At 41.5% G+C, this 23,900-nt stretch overlaps 2 protein-coding genes across 2 annotated transcripts in view; one reads left to right on the top strand and one right to left on the bottom strand.

Moving 5' to 3' along the window:
* LOC130285209 (uncharacterized) overlaps positions 1–15,940 on the bottom strand; it is a 22,362-nt gene extending 6,422 nt beyond the window's left edge. Inside the window, exon 1 of the mRNA XM_056536533.1 lies at positions 15,727–15,940. The gene's annotated coding sequence lies outside the window, so the exon portion shown is untranslated. The remainder of the gene's footprint in view (positions 1–15,726) is intronic.
* Positions 1–23,900, top strand: part of C8H7orf50 (chromosome 8 C7orf50 homolog) — a 273,243-nt gene that overhangs the window by 124,250 nt on the left and 125,093 nt on the right. Inside the window, exon 3 of the mRNA XM_056536534.1 lies at positions 788–814. Within this exon, the coding sequence (XP_056392509.1) occupies positions 788–814 (27 nt within the window). The remainder of the gene's footprint in view (positions 1–787; positions 815–23,900) is intronic.

Raw genomic sequence — 23,900 nt, 5'->3', positions numbered from 1 at the left:
GAAAGCTGGTAATTGGTTCTAAAGGCACCAAAATGTCATCCAAAAAATAGGAAAAAGTGAGAATTAAAGAAATATAAGTAGATAACTAATACAGATAAAGCAAATCCTTACATATAAAAGTAATAAAGATCTGCTGGGAGCTGTAATCACTGTCTAGGTCAGTGTTTCCCAAGCATGGAGCCTCCAGCTGTTGCAAAACTACAACTCCCAGCATGCCCGGACAGCCAAAGGCTGTCCGGGCATGCTGGGAGTTGTAGTTTTGCAACAGCTGGGGGCACCTGGCTTGGGAAACACTGGTCTATGTAGAGGACAGGAGCTTCTACAGGCTCCTGTACAGTACGCACAGTGTCCTAAAAAAGTAACATGGAGTCGCACTTACCTGGTGTCCAGAGGAGGAGGTAACCCTGGTACAGGTAAAGTGTACAGAACATGTAATACCTCCCTGTACTATAGGGGGGGGGGGGGCGCTACCAAACATCAGTCAGTGCATACGCTTCAGTAATACAGGGGTTTTACCTGTAAATTGCCCATTCTGATTGGTCAGTTCTTCCGGCCATTGACACATTTCACAGATCTGGACTGTCTGTAGCATTGTATGTTGAGTCTGGTTTCAACTTACAATGGTCCAGAAAAGACCATTGTATGTGGAAACTATTGTATGTTGAGTCCATTGTAAGTTGAGGGATCACTGTATATGTGTATGAACTAAGACATTCTTTAAGCACGAACACCGTGCAACGTCCTGACTTCACATATTACTCATGGCCTTCATTTTGTTTCCTTATAGGTCTCTAAAGAATCTAAAAAACCTCAGGTAAGATTTAAAAGATTTAAATTTTTTTTTTTAGCTAGCAGCTGAATTCCCATAGGAGCCGGCATATTGCTTCAGATTGTACATGTAAAGTTCTGTTTGGTATTCTCTATGGTACTGTCTTTGTTTACCAGCGTGTATTATTTGCATATAGTCATCCTTGTCAGTATAGGAGAGAAGGGGGGTATATGTTTTTGTATAGAAGCGATCAGTGCGTCTCCTTACCACTTGTGGGTTGGATGGAGCCTTATTGTAATATTGTGTCTCCATTTCACTTCAGTATTCCCAGCATACAATGGTCTTCATGTATTAAAAATGTCTTGGAGAATAAGCGGGTCCCAGAAGCAAACACTGTATTCCTGGACCCGCTGTCCTATCGTTTTCGGCATTTTTAATAATGGTGTGCATCACTTCTCCGTTGACATTCAACAAAGCGTTTTCATTATTAATGAACATTTCTCATGACATTTTAATTCTCTCTGCGAAATCTGATGGAAAATTGGAATTTCTGTCATCTACCTCAACCACTGCACCTAGGGTACAATGTTTTTTTTAGTTTAAACTAGCTGAGTACCCGGCACTGCCCGTTTTTTCCTACCTAATCCTTGTGGGGGAGGAAAAGCAACAATGGAGGAAGCTTTTGTCCTCATATCCTGACCCCATATCCCCTTCTCATATCCCGACCCCAAATCCCCAAATCCTGCCCCCATATCCCGTCCCCCATATCCCGTCCCCCATATCCTGTCCCCCATATCCCGTCCCCCATATCCCGTCCCCATAGCTAATCCTCAAATTCCATCCTCAGGTGGGGCTGTGTTGTGGTAAAGATATTGTAAGTTGAAAAAAGGGGTGTGGCTTAAAAGGTGGGCAGGTCTTTCTGAAATGGGGTGTGGCTTACCAGCTGGACTGACACGTTCACCAGGAGAAGCAGAGCGGAGCTTAAGGAGTAAGGCACCAGAGGTCCTATATACTTGCATGGGACTTGAAACAAAAACCCCATCCTTCACATATGGGGGCAGGTTAGGGTTTAATTTAACTATTATATCTTTTTATTTGACATATAAGTAACATGTGACCAATGGAAAGAGGAAAAGAGTCCAACCAGCTCATACCGCCCGGACAGATGGAGCATGGATCCAGGTGCTGGACAACACCGAAGAAAATGGAAGAACAAAAGGTAGGATCCAGCTCTTGATGCAAATAAAAACAGTTTTAAATTCAATAGACATATACAGGAACACAGGAGGTTACGCGTTTCAAGCGCCAAGAGCTCTTAGTCATACTATGACTAAGTGCGCTTCAAACGCATAACCTCCTATGTTCCTGTGTATGTCTATTGAATTTAAAACTGTTTTTATTTGCATTAAGAGCTGGATCCTACCTTTTGTTCTTCTAACATGTGACCAAGTATTATCGAAATATCTCCAGCCGTTTGGAAGTTATACAGGAACATATATTTTCCATAGACTTGTATGGGACTTTAAATTGAAAACCCTGACCCTCACAAATAGGGGTGGGTAAGGGTTAAATTACCTATCCTATGGTTGTTGTTGACATATAAGTAACGTGTGTAAAATTTCATGTTAAAGGGGTATTCCAGGCCAAAACTTTTTTTATATATCAACTGGCTCCGGAAAGTTAAACAGATTTGTAAATTACTTCAGGCTTGGCTGTCTTGTCTGGATAATTAACATATATATATATATATATATATATATATATATATATATGTTATTATAAAGGATCAATATCCCTTTCCTTGGCATCAGGTCAACACAATGCAAGAACTATCCACATTCTTTTTTTCCAAATGGGGAAACTCAGTATTTTCCACTACTTTAAATATTTTTGATTTGTTGCCCGTTCACGCAAACCAAACATTTTCTCCTTAATTCTTGGTGAGGCCCAGCCAGTATAAACAGCTTGGAAAATGTCCCTAGAATTTATTAAACCATGTAATATTTACAGCTTTTCATGTGCCATAGACCTGTTCCAAAATAAGAGGTCAAACCACTGAAAAAATAAAGAAATGGTAAAATGGTATTTATTAAGTTCTGAAAATATCATTTGTATATTATGTGAGCGGATTGATTAAACTTATGGGTCACAATGACCATTGTTATACGTTGACTGGGTCAGCAGGGTCACATCACTGGGGGGGGGGGGTTGGGTGGGGGAGAGTTAAAGAGTTAATGGCATTTAAAGCAGATTTTTACATCTTGCCCAAAAGTTGTCATTTCTTAGACCTGCTGCGATTGGGATTTATAAGCTAGAGAAGGGCATGATAGCGCGACTCTTTGGCTGTCATGCAAATCTGACCTTTTCTGTCCTTTTGCATAAGTCTATGGAGAGAAAAGGTCGGATCTCCTCTGTGGCCGGAGAATAGAGTGAGACCCGGTGTGATCACAACTTGACATGTCTGGATAACGGGGCAGATTTATCATTGCCTTCCTTACATCATGTCCAAAGTGGTTTCAAATGACAGTAACCCTTTAATGCTGGAGGCATACACTCTGTATGCAGGTCCCATGTTACTCTTTAGTCTGTGGTGTCAGTTTTGTATTCAATTACTGTAATAGTCTAACTTTGCTTCTTAAAATAGTTTTACTAGAGCCTTCCCAAACACATTAAGGGGATTTCTGGGCCACTTAAAGTCCATGCAAAAATTACAAATGTTTCTCTGTCAATCTTTACTTTGTTTGATGCTGCGTCTGCATCACAATCTGCATGAAATTCACATCCTATTAATTTTAATGGAATCGTTCATAATTCACAAAAAAACACCACATTTTCACGTAAAATTTAGATTTTTATAAAACAACTTACTGCGTGTGAATATATGCCAACTGTTCAGTTTCCCTGTAGCGCCACCACTGGGGAAATGAAGAATTATAATTTGGCCAGTTATCAGTAATCAGTGGGTTGCATTTGAAATACGGGATAGGAATGGTCCTCCAGATGGAGGGACACTCTTTGCAGCTGCTCTCCCCTCTGGCCAAGAGGTAAGGATTCTAAACAGGAGCCCGTTTTTATGAGTTCAGAACTCCCTAATAGGGCGTATGAGGGCAATAGAGGTCTCTTGTACAAATCTTTCAGAGCTCTTTGGATATAACGTTAGAACGTTCTCATTGACTGCAATGGGACAGCAATGCACATGAATTCAAGTTTTCAAACTGCAGACTCTGATATCCAAGATCTCTAAGTCTGTAGAAGAATGGGCTCAGCACTCGAAAAAGCACCTTGGCCCTTTTGGTTTTTGTGATTTTTAATGTTTAATTCCTGAGAATATGGAATTTCACAGCACGTACAACATAACTGATAAGTAGTTACGTCTGTTCTATCAATAAATATGTGTTTGGAGCCTCCTAAGATGTCATCACACTGAGAGGAGTATGCTATAACCATAGTTCAGAATGCAAGAACATCTGTTTTCCAACGCATTTCACATCTCGCTCAAATTGCTCTTCAGCGAGATTTTAGAGACTAAAATATTCCGTACTTGTGCGTGAGGCATAATTGTATTTTATGGCCCATCATCTTGTCATCAGTCATTGTGATAGAACATTTGGCCATCTGCTGTGTTTACCAATCAGTGTAATATCCACGTCTGATGGACAATAATGGCCAGAATTGGGGACGATTGGACTTCAGCTAATATGTCTAGATAAAACACGTGTTGACCTTGGACTGAGGATAAAGTCCTGTATCCACGTGATGCAGATTCAGTAGGACCACATTGATGTAGTTGAAGGTAACTGGGGAAACGTCAGGTTGAGGTTTAACCAGGGTGGTGGTTGTGGGTTTCATTCGTTAGGTAGGGTGTTATGTCATTTTGAGGGGATTAAAAAAAAAGGTAAAAATTAACATATATATAAAATGTATGTATTTGTGAATGTATGTTCCAGCTTTACCTCTGAACAGCTGGAGATATTTTGATTTAATTTGCCAAACATGTTATTAAACTGTCAACTAAAGGGATAGTTAAAGGAGTATTCCAGGATTTTTTTTATTTGACTATGCTACAGGGGCTGTAAAGTTAGTGTAGTTCATAATATAGTGTCTGTACCTGTCTCTGATGGCTGATCTTGTATTCTTATGTGATCTTTGCTCCTGTCTCAGGTATTCCCAGGATGCAGTGTGGCAGAGACACCACCTCAATAGTCAGGTGATGACAGGGAGCCTGTTCTGCTTCAATGGGTGTAGCGACCACAGGGAATTTGCAACAGTTAGAGGCACACTGGTTAGAAAGCACTGGTCTTTTGTATGGAATTCAGCTTTGTTGTTCAATAGGTGGGGTGGCTGATGTGTGGGAGGGAGAAAAGTGGAATTATGGGATTTGTAGTAAAAGAGAAAACTCCAACAGGAAAAAGCCAGTTCACAAAAAGAAAACCACAGCTTTATGGTAATCTCACAACTTAGCCATTTAACAAGCACAGATCCTTCCTAAGCATGTAAATTACTGTCTGGCAGGTAAGTGCTAAAAGCACCTTATGGTGGATAACCCTAACCCACCCCTATGTAATTCTATGGTACATGTTCTGCTCTGCATCTCCTGATAAGTGTGTCATCCTGCTTGCAAGCCACACCACTACCAAACGACATGCCCCTCCCACAAGCCACACCACTACCAAACGACATGCCCCTCCCACAAGCCACACCACTACCAAACGACATGCCCCTCCCACAAGCCACACCACTACCAAACGACATGCCCCTCCCACAAGCCACACCACTACCAAACGGCATGCCCCTCCCACAAGCCGCACCACTACCAAACGACATGCCCCTCCCACAAGCCACACCACTACCAAATGGCATGCCCCTCCCACAAGCCGCACCACTACCAAACGACATGCCCCTCCCACAAGCCACACCACTACCTAACGACATTTTACATTTTCGGACCCTTTTGCAACCCTAAAGGGTTTGTTTATAAGATTGTGTGTTTGGCTTTTATGTCTCTTTAAATGTAAGGTAAATAAAACTTGGATTTTATTGGAATTGTGCCAGACTTTGCAGTTTTTGCCTGCATTCCCATTGTGCCTTATCTGTACTTCTAACATCACCACCACACTTTTAGAGTTTATTTTTTAGATGGCGCAATTTAAAAAGTTTTCTTCTTCTTTAGACTACCATTTAATATTATAGAGGTGATCATTAAATAATTTTTTTACTACAAATCCCATAATTCCATTTTCCTCCCTCCCACACATTAGCCACCCCACCCATTGAAACATAAATGAGCTGCATCCATTCAAAAGACCTGTGGTTTTCAATCAGGGTGTCTACAGCTGTTGCATTAGTTGCAGATTGATCCCTCCACGCATTGAAGCAGACAGGCTCCCTGTCATCAGCTGACTAGTGAGATCTGGTCTCGGCCGCATTGCAACCTGGGAGAAATCTGAGACAATAGTCATTTTGTATGCTGCTAAAAATGAATATTGGGGTGAAAATCACAGAAGAATTGTGAGAAAACGTCACACACAGGTACAGACACTATATTATGAATTACAGCCCCTGTAGCATAGTCAAATAAAAAAAATTCCTGGAATACCCCTTTAAATTTAGAGCTTTGCTGAATGGAATTTCTGCATAATTGCGGAAATTTGGCATTGTCAACAGAGCGTTTCTTTTCAAGGTTGCGCCTGGCCACCAGCTGTAGCCAGTCCTGTTTATTCTCGAAGCCTGGATGCTGCTGTGCAGGGGCCACAGCACCCCTATGTTCTCAGAATCGGTGAGGGTCCCAAAGGCTGGAACCCAACAATCCTAAAAGTTGATGGCATAGCAAAGCAACTTACCGTAACCTAAAGGGGTACTCCAGTGAAAACATTTTTTTTCCATATCAACTGGCTCCAGAAAGTTAAACAGATTTGTAAAATACTTCTATTAAAAAATCTTAACCCTTCCAGTACTTATCAGCTGCTGTATACTCCACAGGAAGTTGTGTAGTTCTTTCCAGTCTGACCACAGTGCCCTTTGTTGCCATCCCTGTCCATGACAGGAACTGTCAGGAGCAGGAACAAATCCCCATTGGAAACCTCTCCTGCTCTGGACAGTTCCTGACATGGACAGAAGTGTCAGCAGAAAGAACTGTGGTCAGACTGAAAAGAACTACACAACTTCCTCTGGAGCATACAGCAGCTGATAAGCACTTGAAGGATTAAGATATTTATATAGTAGTATTTTACAAATCTATTTAACTTTCTGGCACCAGTTGATTTGGAAAAAAATTAAATGAAAATGTTTTTCACTGGAGTACCTTTAATAAGCATTAATTAGCATTATTGGGTTATTAGGCCGTTTACACTAGAAAGTCAACATCTTGGAATGAATGGAAAATTATGATTATTGGCATAATGGAATTTGCATATTATGCTCTAAAATACATCCAGAGTAAATTCCTGTCATTTTACATCACATTGCCCAGTACAGTAAATTACAAACCGATTTAAGTTAAATGGACAAAAGTCCGATCTGCCCAAATATTTGCCCATCTCGAACTGTTAGTAACGTATATGTCTAATAATAAACCTCTACTTCAGTTCTAGGTTGCTGCTTATTTTAAAACCTAGTGGTTCTTTTACGGTTTACTCGACTGTACAGGGATTGGGTGGAACACTTTAAATACAAAGAGGGCACTGTAATAAGAAGCTGTGGTTAGTGGCGTGGAGGTGGGGAGCTAGAAAACGTAAAAACATGGTATCAAAACACAAACTGCAATAAAACTCAGAAAGTGAAAAGATCTCTAAAAGTGGATCTGTCCTAGAATCTGAAATCATATCTAGCACCTTGTGTGAAGTTTTTCATAATTCTGCACACCCCCTCCCCCACCCTCCAGCCGTACCCTCCATAGTAGGTGGGTTTCATAGCTAAGTATTATACAGAGCTGTCTGTGCAGGGAAAGGAGAGTACAGAGGAAGGGCTGGTGCAAGGATTTTTGCCACCCTGGACGAAAGCTAATCTTGCCACCTATTGACTCCGCCCATTGACATGCCCCACCTTACTACTGGGGTGACACACTGTAGCAAATCTCCTCCTCATGGGGCAGAGGTATGGTTTCGCGCGAGATGTCAGTGCCTGCCTGCCTGCCTGCCTGCCTGCCTGCCTGCCTGCCTGCCTGCCTGCCTGCCTGCCCTCGGAGGTGGCACTGCGATCCTACAGCAAGCTAAAGAATACAGATTATTATGGTGGTGGTGGGGGGACAGCTATGCAATGGTGGTGCTTTCTGGGCGGGGGCTTCGGATGAGCGGTGGGTGCTTTGGATTTTGGCTGGCTGCTAACTTTCTAACTTTCTTGCAGCAAGCAGAGTGGCGCCCCCATCAAGGAGAGCGTTCTAGGCGGGTGCCTATTTTGCCTATAGACAGTACCGGCCCTGTACAGAGGTTTGGTATGGCACTGTTAATACCGGTTATATCAGAGAAGCGGGCAGCAGAAATCTACCCCTTTCGATCATGTGACGTGGCCCAATGTTTGTGTCCTGTAAAAACCCCCATGGGCAAGATCTGGGGTTGAAGCACTTCTTTGTGAACAGCTTAGCTGCAACCTGTAACCAGTGGTTTCTCCATATTTTGGGGGGAGGGGTACACTGAGGGCTATTACACAACGCTACATACTGTACATGACACCAGAATATAGTAGTGCTGCACTCTGTGCTGCTAGGATATAATCTTGTCATACAGGATATCATGATACCATACGCTATGCTGTCAGGATATCATAGTGCCACATTATGTACCCAGGACTTACTAGTGTCACAATTTGTGCTGCCAGAATAAAATAATGTCACACACTGTGCCACTAGGATATAATAAAGCCACATACTGTGCTGTTAGGATAATAGTGCCACAAACTTTAAAGGGGTACTCCGGTGAAAAACGTTTTTTTTTTTTTTTTTTAAATCAACTGGTGCCAGAAAGTTAAACAGATTTGTAAATTACTTCTATTAAAAATTTTTAATCCTTCCTGTACTTATTAGCTGCTGAATACTACAGTGGAAATTATTTTCTGTTTGAAACACAGAGCTCTCTGCTGACATCATGAGCACAGTGCTCTCTGCTGGCCTCTCTGTCCATTTTTAGGAACTGTCCAGAGTAAAAGGAAATCCCCATAGCAAACATATGCTGTTCTGGACAGTTCATAAAATGGACAGAGATGTCAGCAGAGAGCACTGTGCTTGTGATGTCAGCAGACAGTTCTGTATTTCAAAAAGAAAATAATTTCCGCTGTAGTATTCAGCAGCTAATAAGTACAGGAAGGATTAAGATTTTTTAATAGAAGTAATTTACAAATATGTTTAATTTTCTGGCACCAGTTGATTAAAAAAAAAAAATGTTTCACCGGAGTACTCCTTTAAAAAAAATAAAAAAATAAATAAAAAAAAAAGTGAAAAGAAAAGGTAATAGATGTGCATTAACTCCTACCCTAATAAAAGTTTAAGGGTGGGGTCACATAACACAATCTCCGCAACGTATTTTACTGCTAGTTACACTACCCTTAGTGTACCTCCAGCTTTTCCCCTCTGATCGCAGTGGCAAGTGTTTGCTCGGATCATTCACCCAAGGTGAAATGCTGTATGAGTCGCAGAACGTATGCACATTGGTGACTCGCATGCCCCTGTGTGACTGCTCGGAGCAGCGGACTGCCGTTGTGAGCAGGGGAAAAAGCTGGAGGCACACAAAGGGTTGGGTAACTAGCAGTAAAATACTCTGCGGATCCGTGTCGTCTGACCCTACCCTAAATCACTCCTTTTTCACCATTTTAAGTAAATAAAATAATGTAAACAAAAAAAATGTATGTATAAATATACATGGTATTGCCACGTGCCTAAATGATAAATATACACACATTACACAGGTATATGCATATAGAACACACATTATAGCCATGTACACATAACACATACACTAGATTGCACATCACATACACATTATAAGCACACATTACTCACAGTATATACGTGCGCACATCACATATACATTATAAGCACACATTACACACAGTAGATACATGTACACATCATACACATTACACACAGTAGATACATGTACACATCACATACACATTACACACAGTAGATACATGTACACATCACATACACATTACACACAGTAGATACATGTACACATCACATACACATTACACACAGTAGATACATGTACACATCACATACACATTACACACAGTAGATACATGTACACATCACATACACATTACACACAGTAGATACATGTACACATCACATACACATTACACACAGTAGATACATGTACACATCACATACACATTACACACAGTAGATACATGTACACATCACATACACATTGTACACATCACATACACATTAAACACAGTAGATACATGTACACATCACATACACATTACACACAGTATATACATCTACACATCACATACACATTGTACACATCACATACACATTAAACACAGTAGATACATGTACACATCACATACACATTACACACAGTATATACATGTACACATCTCATACACATTACACACAGTATATACATGTACACATCACATACACATTACACACAGTATATACATGTACACATCACATACACATTACACACAGTATATACATGTACACATCACATACACATTACACACAGTATATACATGTACACATCGCATACACATTACACACAGTATATACATGTACACATCACATACACATTACACACAGTATATACATGTACACATTGCATACACATTACACACAGTATATACATGTACACATCGCATACACATTACACACAGTATATACATGTACACATTGCATACACATTACACACAGTATATACATGTACACATCACATACACATTACACACAGTAGATACATGTACACATCACATACACATTACACACAGTAGATACATGTACACATCACATACACATTACACACAGTAGATACATGTACACATCTCATACACATTACACACAGTATATACATGTACACATCTCATACACATCACATACACATTACACACAGTATATACATGTACACATCACATACACATTACACACAGTATATACATGTACACATCACATACACATTACACACAGTATATACATGTACACATCTCATACACATTACACACAGTAGATACATGTACACATCTCATACACATCACATACACATTACACACAGTAGATACATGTACACATCACATACACATTACACACAGTAGATACATGTACACATCACATACACATTACACACAGTAGATACATGTACACATCACATACACATTACACACAGTAGATACATGTACACATCACATACACATTACACACAGTATATACATGTACACATCTCATACACATTACACACAGTAGATACATATACACATCTCATACACATCACATACACATTACACACAGTAGATACATGTACACATCTCATACACATTACACACAGTATATACATGTACACATCTCATACACATCACATACACATTACACACAGTATATACATGTACACATCACATACACATCACACACAGTATATACATGTACACATCACATACACATTACACACAGTATATACATGTACACATCTCATACACATTACACACAGTATATACATGTACACATCGCATACACATTACACACAGTATATACATGTACACATCACATACACATTACACACAGTATATACATGTACACATCTCATACACATTACACACAGTATATACATGTACACATCACATACACATTACACACAGTAGATACATGTACACATCTCATACACATTACACACAGTATATACATGTACACATCTCATACACATTACACACAGTATATACATGTACACATCTCATACACATTACACACAGTATATACATGTACACATCACATACACATTACACACAGTATATACATGTACACATCACATACACATTACACACAGTATATACATGTACACATCACATACACATTACACACAGTATATACATGTACACATCTCATACACATTACACACAGTATATACATGTACACATCGCATACACATTACACACAGTATATACATGTACACATCGCATACACATTACACACAGTATATACATGTACACATCACATACACATTACACACAGTATATACATGTACACATCACATACACATTACACACAGTATATACATGTACACATCACATACACATTACACACAGTAGATACATGTACACATCAAATACACATTACACACAGTATATACATGTACACATCTCATACACATTACACACAGTATATACATGTACACATCACATACACATTACACACAGTATATACATGTACACATCTCATACACATTACACACAGTATATACATGTACACATCACATACACATTACACACAGTATATACATGTACACATCTCATACACATTACACACAGTATATACATGTACACATCACATACACATTACACACAGTAGATACATGTACACATCTCATACACATTACACACAGTATATACATGTACACATCTCATACACATTACACACAGTATATACATGTACACATCACATACACATTACACACAGTATATACATGTACACATCACATACACATTACACACAGTATATACATGTACACATCACATACACATTACACACAGTATATACATGTACACATCACATACACATTACACACAGTATATACATGTACACATCACATACACATTACACACAGTATATACATGTACACATCTCATACACATTACACACAGTATATACATGTACACATCACATACACATTACACACAGTAGATACATGTACACATCGCATACACATTACACACAGTATATACATGTACACATCTCATACACATTACACACAGTATATACATGTACACATCACATACACATCACACACAGTATATACATGTACACATCACATACACATTACACACAGTATATACATGTACACATCTCATACACATTACACACAGTATATACATGTACACATCGCATACACATTACACACAGTATATACATGTACACATCGCATACACATTACACACAGTATATACATGTACACATCTCATACACATTACACACAGTATATACATGTACACATCTCATACACATTACACACAGTATATACATGTACACATGACATACACATTACACACAGTATATACATGTACACATCACATACACATTACACACAGTATATACATGTACACATCACATACACATTACACACAGTATATACATGTACACATCACATACACATTACACACAGTATATACATGTACACATCTCATACACATTACACACAGTATATACATGTACACATCTCATACACATTACACACAGTATATACATGTACACATCTCATACACATTACACACAGTATATACATGTACACATCTCATACACATTACACACAGTATATACATGTACACATCACATACACATTACACACAGTATATACATGTACACATCACATACACATTACACACAGTATATACATGTACACATCACATACACATTACACACAGTATATACATGTACACATCTCATACACATTACACACAGTATATACATGTACACATCGCATACACATTACACACAGTATATACATGTACACATCGCATACACATTACACACAGTATATACATGTACACATCACATACACATTACACACAGTATATACATGTACACATCACATACACATTACACACAGTATATACATGTACACATCACATACACATTACACACAGTAGATACATGTACACATCAAATACACATTACACACAGTATATACATGTACACATCTCATACACATTACACACAGTATATACATGTACACATCACATACACATTACACACAGTATATACATGTACACATCTCATACACATTACACACAGTATATACATGTACACATCACATACACATTACACACAGTATATACATGTACACATCTCATACACATTACACACAGTATATACATGTACACATCACATACACATTACACACAGTAGATACATGTACACATCTCATACACATTACACACAGTATATACATGTACACATCTCATACACATTACACACAGTATATACATGTACACATCACATACACATTACACACAGTATATACATGTACACATCACATACACATTACACACAGTATATACATGTACACATCACATACACATTACACACAGTATATACATGTACACATCACATACACATTACACACAGTATATACATGTACACATCACATACACATTACACACAGTATATACATGTACACATCTCATACACATTACACACAGTATATACATGTACACATCACATACACATTACACACAGTAGATACATGTACACATCGCATACACATTACACACAGTATATACATGTACACATCTCATACACATTACACACAGTATATACATGTACACATCACATACACATCACACACAGTATATACATGTACACATCACATACACATTACACACAGTATATACATGTACACATCTCATACACATTACACACAGTATATACATGTACACATCGCATACACATTACACACAGTATATACATGTACACATCGCATACACATTACACACAGTATATACATGTACACATCTCATACACATTACACACAGTATATACATGTACACATCTCATACACATTACACACAGTATATACATGTACACATGACATACACATTACACACAGTATATACATGTACACATCACATACACATTACACACAGTATATACATGTACACATCACATACACATTACACACAGTATATACATGTACACATCACATACACATTACACACAGTATATACATGTACACATCTCATACACATTACACACAGTATATACATGTACACATCTCATACACATTACACACAGTATATACATGTACACATCTCATACACATTACACACAGTATATACATGTACACATCACATACACATTACACACAGTATATACATGTACACATCACATACACATTACACACAGTATATACATGTACACATCACATACACATTACACACAGTATATACATGTACACATCACATACACATTACACACAGTATATACATGTACACATCACATACTGTCCCCTCCTTATAGATGCCACTGCCTGTAACTCCTGGAGAAAACCCGACGTGATCTGAAAAGTTATAAAAATTAAAAAGGTAAATGAAAATTTTGGAGACTTTATAAAGTTGAAGAAAATTTAGACACGTCAGAAGTGTTTATAGCAAGGAAAAGCTTTGACGTCTGGACAAGTAAATTCCACCTGGAATATTGATGCTATCAGACCGACCGAAAGGTGGCATTTACTTGTTTATTGTGCAGGCGTCCAGGTTCTTTCTTGCTGTAGACACATCACGGAAACTTCTATAGGAATTGTCGCACTTAGGGGAATCATTGTATCAAAATCAGCAGAAGTGTGTAAACAAAAAGGCATAAAAAAGGCCAAATATAGACAGAAAAAAGGGTAAACACAATGATGAATGCCGACCTAAGTGCTGGACTACAGTCAGTAGCCAAGTAGGGAGGAGTGGAGACCATGTGGCACAGTAGTTTTCTACCGCAGGGGTGGTATCGCCAGGTTGTGCCATCAATGCTCGATCAATGGAGGTGACTGTCGTTGGCATGTGATGGCATGTCCTGTGCAGAAGATCTCAGGAGCACTTTTCTTTAATCTCTTCACGATACCTGAGAAATCAGTCGGGGTTTCTGCACAGTAATGATGACGTGGTCCAGATTTTCTGCTAATTACTTTAAATTCCAGAAGTCCTAAAACTGAGGCCAGAATAAACATTTTGCCTACGTACCCCATCCCTTGTATCTACTCTGCACCTACACAGTGTTTTACCAGACAGGGTCACCAAACTCACAGATGGTACCGTCACGAATCACTCACCTTCTATAGCGTCACTCCTCACTCCTCACCCGGTACGAGCACCTACTACTCCGAGCTTCGTCTTGAAAGCCCGATCATCCTTCGTTGCAGCTCTGCCTACAATCCCAGAGGTTCACTGCTATGACTTAACAGTCCTCGGGCTGGAACGGAAGTTTCTAGTAATAGGAGAAGTTCAGGTTACGTTTTCAGGAGGCTGGGGTTTTTTTTTTGCTTTTTTTTTTCTCCCCCCCCCTGTACCATGTGACAGACTATTCCAGACCAGAAAAGGAAAATGTGTCTTGTTATTGTGAAGGGTTATTGAACAGGACTCTCACTTTCAGTTTCAGATTATGCAAATTTACTAAAGAAGAACATTATCTCATACTAGCGGAGTACCCGCCGTTGCCTGGTCTTTTCATATAAATCTTCTAGGAGAGGAAAAGCAACAATACAGTGGTCCCTCAAGTTACAATATGAATTGGTTCCAGGGCGACCATTGTATGTTGAGACCAGAACTCTATGGAAAGCTGGAAATTGGTTCTGAAGCCACCAAAATGTCATCCAAAAATAGGAAAAAGTGAGAAGTAAACAAAAATAAGTAGATAACTAATACAGATAAAGCAAATTCTTACATATAAAAGTAATAAAGATCTGCTGGGATCTGTAATCACTGTCTATGATGACTGTCTAGGAGCTTCTTCAGGGTCCTGTACAGTACACAGTGTCCTAAAAAAGTAACATGGAGCCGTCCTTACCTGGAGCAGCTAACCCTGGCACAGGTAAAGATTAGTACAAAACATGTAATACCTCCCTGTACAGTAGGGGGCGCTACCAGACAGCCATTCAATGCATGCACTTTAGGAATACAAGTATTTTACCAGTGAATGCCCATTCTGATTGGTCAGTTCCTCCAGTCATTGCTATGTTTCACACATCTGGACTGTCTGTAGCATTGTATGATGAGTCTGGTTTCAAGTTACAATGGTCCAGAAAAGACCATTGTATGCAGAAAATATAGTGTATTGAGGCCATTGTAAGTTGAGTGATCACTGTATATAAGTATGTGGGGAGTGCTTGGAGCCCTGCTACTGAGCTTTACCTGTTTTCTGAAGAGAATATCTGTCTGGTAAAGCAGCCATATTGGAGCTCTTTGGGAAAGCTGGGTGGCACACATACTGTGTACCACCCAGCTTTACCATTTTCCCCAAGCCCCTGCAGTAATGCGCTGTTTGTCCTTCCTGCACTTGTCACTGCAGCAGCGCTGCCATACCCTGCCCCGCACTGAGGTCTCCTCTCACACCTTGTCAGTCATTACCAAAATATTAATTCTCTGCAAATAATCGTAGAGCAGTTTTTATACACCTATATTCAGCAAAGGTGCCTCACAGATTACCCTCAGAATTCTTCTCTATTCCTATGCCGGTGGTTGACTTTGGGGACCTCCTTTGAGAAGGACCTTTTCGTCAAATTACCTATGACAGGTGTCCCTCATCCTTTTGTTTAGTGTTGTCATAGGGACATAGGGCTTCAGGTAGGAGGGCCAACACAGCCTGAAAGGGAACTACTTGTCCACACGTTTGAGATGTGGTGCACATATCCATGATAAACATTGTAGAGGAACAAGTGATCTAGGAGTCAGGAGAAGGCTATAAATATTATGGGTCTCGTGCTGGTGAACTCCAGGCCCATTCGGTTTTCCCCTCCTTATCCTTATAGGTGCTGGACAATGTGATTTACATACATCATAAGTCTGTAGGGGAAATGTTTTAAAGTCTGACATTTTTTTTTTTGTTTCTCCAAAACGCCACCTCTGAGAGAAGACCTCCCCCTTACCCGGACTGGACTTTCTGTGACAGATTTTCAGTTTCTTATTTATTAAGTATTCCTTCATGAGATGACAACCCAATGGAAGACCACTTTTTTCTTTATTTAATTTTTTTTTGCACTTTTGGGTGGTTGTCTGAAAGAGTACCCGTACTTTTCACCGTATAAGACGCACTTTTCTTCCCCAAAACTGGGGGGAAAAAGTCTTATACGTGCGTCTTATACGGTGAATACACCCCTATCGCGGCGGTCCCTGCGGCCATCAACGGCCGGGACCCACGGCTAATACAGGACATCACCGATCGCGGTGATGCCCTGTATTAACCCTACAGACGCGACGATCAAAGCTGACCGCCGCGTCTGAAGGGAAAGTGACACTAACTCTGTTATCATCCATCTCCCTCCCCTGTCGTCATCCAGACCCCCCTATCGTTGTCTTCTCACCTCCCCAGTTGTTGCTCTAGTAGCTGCAGGGATCATCCGGGGAGTGTGAGCCGGGCCGTTCGAGCCGGGCCGTCCATCTTCACTGCAGGGACCGTCCAAATTCCGGTGGGGAGAGTGAGCCGGTCTGATCCGTCCATCTTCACGGGGAGGCCCTCTTCTCCGCTCTGGGCCGTCCCCGGACTAGTAATACTGCACTGACACCGCCGCGCAGGGACGCCCCTGATGTCACATGTCTGCTGCACACGGACGTCCCTGCACGACGGCGTCAATGCAGTGTCACTAGTCTGGTTATGGCCCGGAGTGGAGAAGAGGGCCTCCTGGTGAAGATGGACGGTCCGGACCGGCTCACCCTCCCCACCGGACTGCGGACGGCCCTGCAGTGAAGATGGAGGGCCTGACTCACTACACCCCCCCCCCCCCAACCACTCGAGTATAAGCCGAGGGGGGACGTTTTCAGCACGAAAAATTGTGCTGATAAACTCTGCTTATACTCGAGTATATATGGTAAACAGATCTGTAAATTACTTCTATTAAAAAAATCTTAATCCTTTCAATAATTAACAGCTGCTGAAGTTGAGTTGTTGTTTTCTGTCTGGCAACAGTGCTCTCTGCTGACATGTCTGCACAGAGTAGAAGAGGTTTGCTATGGGTATTTGCTTCTAACCTGGGCGGTTTCCGAGACATGTGTCATCAGAGAGCACTTAGACAGAAAATAACAACTCAACTTCAGCAGCTCATATGTACTGAAAGGATTTTGATTTTTTAATAGAAGTAATGTACAAATCTGTTTAACTTGCTGGTGCCAGTTGATATATAAAAAAAAAAGTTTTCCTGGATAACCCCTTTAAAATATGTGTATATTTTAGGGTAAAAATACCTGATGCTATTGCATGTGTGTATCGGTGAAGAGACGAAATGCAGGAAGTCAAGGCAGGACAAGTCGGGCTCTGTGCAGGCTTCCAGCTTGTCAATCAGTCTGCTGTGTGAACTGGACACAGAGCCTCAGAATACAGAGCCCTGCCTGTCCTCGGCGCCCAGAGCCCTGCCTGTCCTCGGCGCACAGAGCCCTGCCTGTCCTCGGCGCACAGAGCCCTGCCGGTCCTCGGCGCACAGAGCCCTGCCGGTCCTCCCACACTTCCTGTATTTTGTATCTGCACAGACGTGCAGGCAACAGCATTTTTTTCATCCAAAAATATACATATATTGTTATCTACATTTATATAAAGAGTCCCCACTTAAATTACAAAATTATTTCCCAGTGGTATAGGACCCTAATAAAGTTGCATAAATATTATCCCTCTGTATCGGCAATTGTTGGTGTGACCGCGCCCCAGACTCCATGGTCCACATTTAATGGGATTGTGCTGAGGTCGAGACTCTGCGGAAGGATGTTAACAGGTTATATAATCACTTATGTCATACCCATTTTATGCCTGTGCTCTTAGACCTCTAGAGTTAAATGAAAACACTGGTACTCATGACTGTCAATCCCCCCACCAGTCTATAACCACAGTGCCTGTCCTTGCTGCTGAGCGCTTCTCGCTTGTGTCTCGTCATAAAGGAAACTCCCACTCAGACAGTAATTGGTGGAGCCATTTTTGACATGTAAGTAGGAAGTGCTCAGCAGCAGGGATTGGTACCAGACTGGCTTCAGTGGGAGATTTGAGGTAAGTGAGTACAAATGTTTTTGCTTTTCTATTTTTCATCCCCTCCACGACATTTTAAAAACATTTGGCTGATCAACCAGTCTAAGGAAAAAATCCTAGCACTGACTTGAGCTGCCATCCATTTTAGCTAGAATTCTGGTGTAAAGTAAATTTGACCACTGGAAGGATGCACTTTTTGAGAGGTATGAGTAGTGTAAAAAAAATAGAAAAAGTAGCAAATTTTGGTGCTAATTTAGTGTTTGCAAATATGTGGGACTTTTAAATGCTAGACATGCTGTGATGGATTTCCCATTACGCCCGTTCGGTTGTGGAGTAGCTGTGCTTCCATCTTTGTGACAACTTTCAGGCAAGTCCATTTTTACTGGAATTTCCCTTTAATAGTGCGTTAAGTAACAAGCATTGTAGAAACTAGCATAATGTCTGCCTGGAAAAGTTCTTGATGGACACTCCACAAGCAGCAGGCATCGGTAGAACAAGCTGGCTCTAGGACCGCTCGGAAATGCGCCATCTTTATAGACTACACTGCATTTCCGAGCTGATTCTGCTGAAAGAATTGACCTGTTCATTCCTTCTGTGGAGTCCGGAATGGGGATATCTGCCTTGTGCTCGTTGCAGCAGAATCTCATTGAAGTAAATAGGAATCTTTTGCAACTAAATTTCCAAGTGTTCCGCCATGTGATTGGGTCATCGCTTCTTGATGATTGGCCTGGACCCTGCTCGTCCCGGACACCCTGGTTACTTCCTTTGGAGTGGCTTCCAGAGATCAGACTTTGAACGCACATACTACCATAGATAGAGGCGTAACTTGTATCTTCTGGGCCCTTGTGCAAAATCTGCAACAGGGCTCCATGTGTCATTCATAAAACTGGTCTTATATGGGGCAGAAGTGCCTTGGGGGCCCCTTTAGGCACCACGTCCTTGATGTGACTGCTACCTCTGCACCCTCAATAGTTACACCCCTGACCATAGATCTTCCTATACAAGTCTCACAGTCGCTGTTGGAGTGATGAAGTAAAGGATTTCTGGAGAACTATGCACTACAGCTAGCACGACACATAGCGAGCTCCTCACGTCCCCTCCCATCATGAATGGAGGGGACGTGACATGATGTTACAACCAGTGACCAGACCCCCACCATCAGACATGATAGTGGATAAGATGTCCAGGGGCGGAGTACACATTTAGGCATGTATGGGAAAGACATGAGGCCAGGGACTATTCATAGTAAAGAGAGCATTGGGCAGACTAGATGGGCCAAAGGGTCCTTATCTGCCGACACATTCTATGGGTGAACCTATGGTTTTCCATAATACTTCACATTACTTGCTGAATGCATCATAAAATACTTCATGCTCACCTTAGTTTTTCCAGTTGCATGACCCCTTTTAATTTAGGTAATATGAACTCTTGCTTCTTAGACCATGCTATATACAGTGTAGGGATCGACCGATTATCGGTTTGGCCTATATTATCAGCAGATATTCACGATTTTGGACGTTATCGGCAAACCCCCTGCCGATATTGCAGATAATGACCCGGCCAGAGACCGCCGCCGCCCCATTGCCTCCCCCATCCCCAGTTTTATAATTACCTGTTCCCGGGGTCTGCGCTACTTCTGGCTCCGGCGGCGTCCTGCGCTATTGCTGTGCGCAATGAAGGTGATGTCCTCAACGCAACATCACCGTCAGTGCGCACAGTGACCGCTCAGGACGCCGCCAGAGCCAGAAGTAGCGCAGACCCCGGGAACAGATAATTATAAAACTGGGGATGGGTGAGGCAATGGGGCTGCGGCAGTGGTTGGACGAGGGGAGAGGGATAAATAGCCGATAACTTATACCGGAATATCGGTATAAGTTATCGGCTATCGGCCTGAAAGTTCACAGATTATCGGTATCGGCCCTGAAAAATCAATACAGTGGGCTTTGGTAGTCTGAGGCATGCCCCTCCTGCTCTTGGGTGTGTGTCTATCTATATATATATACACACACAGTGGTCCCTCAACATACGATGGTAATCCGTTCCAAACAAACCATCGCATGTTGAGGGATCTGTGCAATGTAAAGTATAGGACAGTGGTCTACAACCTGCGGACCTCCAGATGTTGCAAAACTACAACACCCAGCATGCCCTGACAGCCGTTGGCTGTCCGGGCATGCTGGGAGTGGTAGTTTTGCAACATCTGGAGGTCCGCAGGTTGTAGACCACTGGTATAAGAAGTTGTACTCACCTGTCCCCGCCGCTCCGGACAGTCACCGCTGCCCGGGATGTCGCCGTCCATTGCTGTCGCCACGTCCCCGGGGTGTCCCCGATGCTTCGGTAAAGCCTCTGCTTCCCCGGCATCCGCGCTCTCTGTCACCGCCATCACGTCGCTACACACACCGCTCCTATTGGATGACGGGACGGCATGCGCAGCGACGTGAGGAGCGCCGACGATGCAGGGGATCCCGAAGAGGACGCGCCGGAGCCCCGAGGACAGGGGAGTGACCATCACAGGAGCTCCTGGGGCACCGTAAACGTCTATCTGGTGGCAGCTGAAGCAGTCTGCGCTGCCGGAAAGCTGTTTATGCGATGACCCCGACATATCATCGTATGTTGATCCTGCCTTAAACATGCGATGACCTCTGAGAGGCCATCGTATGTTGGAATGATCATATGTCGGGGCCATCGTAGGTTGAGGGGTCACTGTATATATGCACAATGTGTGCATGTGTATGTGTATGTGTGTATATGTTCCAGCATCACGTCCAAACGGCTAAAAATATTAACATGAAACTTGGCACACATGTTACTTATATGTCAACAACAAACATAGGATAGGTGATTTGACCCTTACTCACCACCATTTGCCAGGGGCGGGGCTTTTGTTTAAAGTCCCATACAAGTCTATGGGAAATATATAATACGCCATAACTTCCAAACAACTGAAGATATTTTGATAATACTTGGTCACATGTTACTTATATGTTCACTTAAAATATAGGATAGTTAATTTAACCCTTAACTGCCCCCATTTGTGAGGGTCAGGGTTTTTGTTTAAAGTCCCATGCAAATCTATGGGAAATGTATGTTCCCACATATCTTCCGTACGGCTGGAGATATTTCAATAATACCTGGTAAACATATTACTTATATGTCAAATAAAAACATATAATAGTTAATTTAACCCTTACCTACACCCTTATATAAAAGATGGGTTTTTGTTTCCATTCCCAAGCAAGTAAATGGGACTTCCAGTACCTTACTCCACAAGCTCCGCTCTGCATCTCCTGGTGAATGTATCAGTCCGGCTTGCAAGCCACACCCCATCTCACAAGGACACACCCAACTGTTTAATCACAACCCCTTTTATTCTTGACCCTTTTTGTGCATCGGTCTGGCTTGCAAATCACGCCCACTCCCACAAAGCCACGTCCACTTCTATCTTTGGCTTAAAATGTCTTCATCACAACTCAGTCCCACCTGACGATGGGACATAAGGGCGGGCTGTGGGGTCGGGGTATGAGGACAGGATATGACAACAATATATAAGGATGGGATATGAGGTCAAAAGCTTCCTCCTTTTGTTGATTTTCCTCCCCAACAAAGCCAACTCTTTATTCTACATTATATATAGAATATATATTGAGGGAGGGGGAGAGAGATTTTTTTATTACCTTCCTATTTTCCCCCGTTGCGCAGATATTGGCGTCCCAGTCCTCTGGTTCTGGAAATTGTTCCCCACAGAGAATGAACATGTTGATTCTTTGTGCGGAATTCCGCGAGCACTGCATATCCATCAATGGTGACGATGCAGTCCCGTGCAGTCCTACCGCCTAAGAACTTTCGGCGGCAGCTGGCAGACGAAATCTCCGCTCACGGAATTCTGCGAGCGGAGATTCCGCAATGTGAATGTAAAGGAGTACTTAAAGGAGTACTCCTGTGCCCCATCGTTCTGAACATTTTTGCTCAGAACTCCTGGAGCGGGCGGCCGTTATCGTGACGTCACACCCCTCGTCATGCCACACCCCCTCCATTCATGTCTGTGGGATGGGGCTTGTCAGCCGTCTCATGGATTTGGACCCGCGCAATCAGACGACTTATCCCTTATCCTTTGGATAGGAGAGGAGATGTCTAGCAGCGGAGTACTCCCTCTTAACTTGAATACGGCTGAACTGCAATAACATAGACAGCCCACAGACAGGCATAGCACTGTTTTAGGAAGAAAAGAGCCTTGTATTTTGCTTCTAGTTTAACCCTTTAACTATATGATTGTTTCACTTT

Source organism: Hyla sarda, chromosome 8 (assembly GCF_029499605.1).
Source record: "Hyla sarda isolate aHylSar1 chromosome 8, aHylSar1.hap1, whole genome shotgun sequence".
NCBI lineage: Eukaryota > Metazoa > Chordata > Amphibia > Anura > Hylidae > Hyla > Hyla sarda.
Note: the sequence above shows the minus strand (reverse complement) of the source record. Positions and strands in the feature narration are given on the sequence as shown.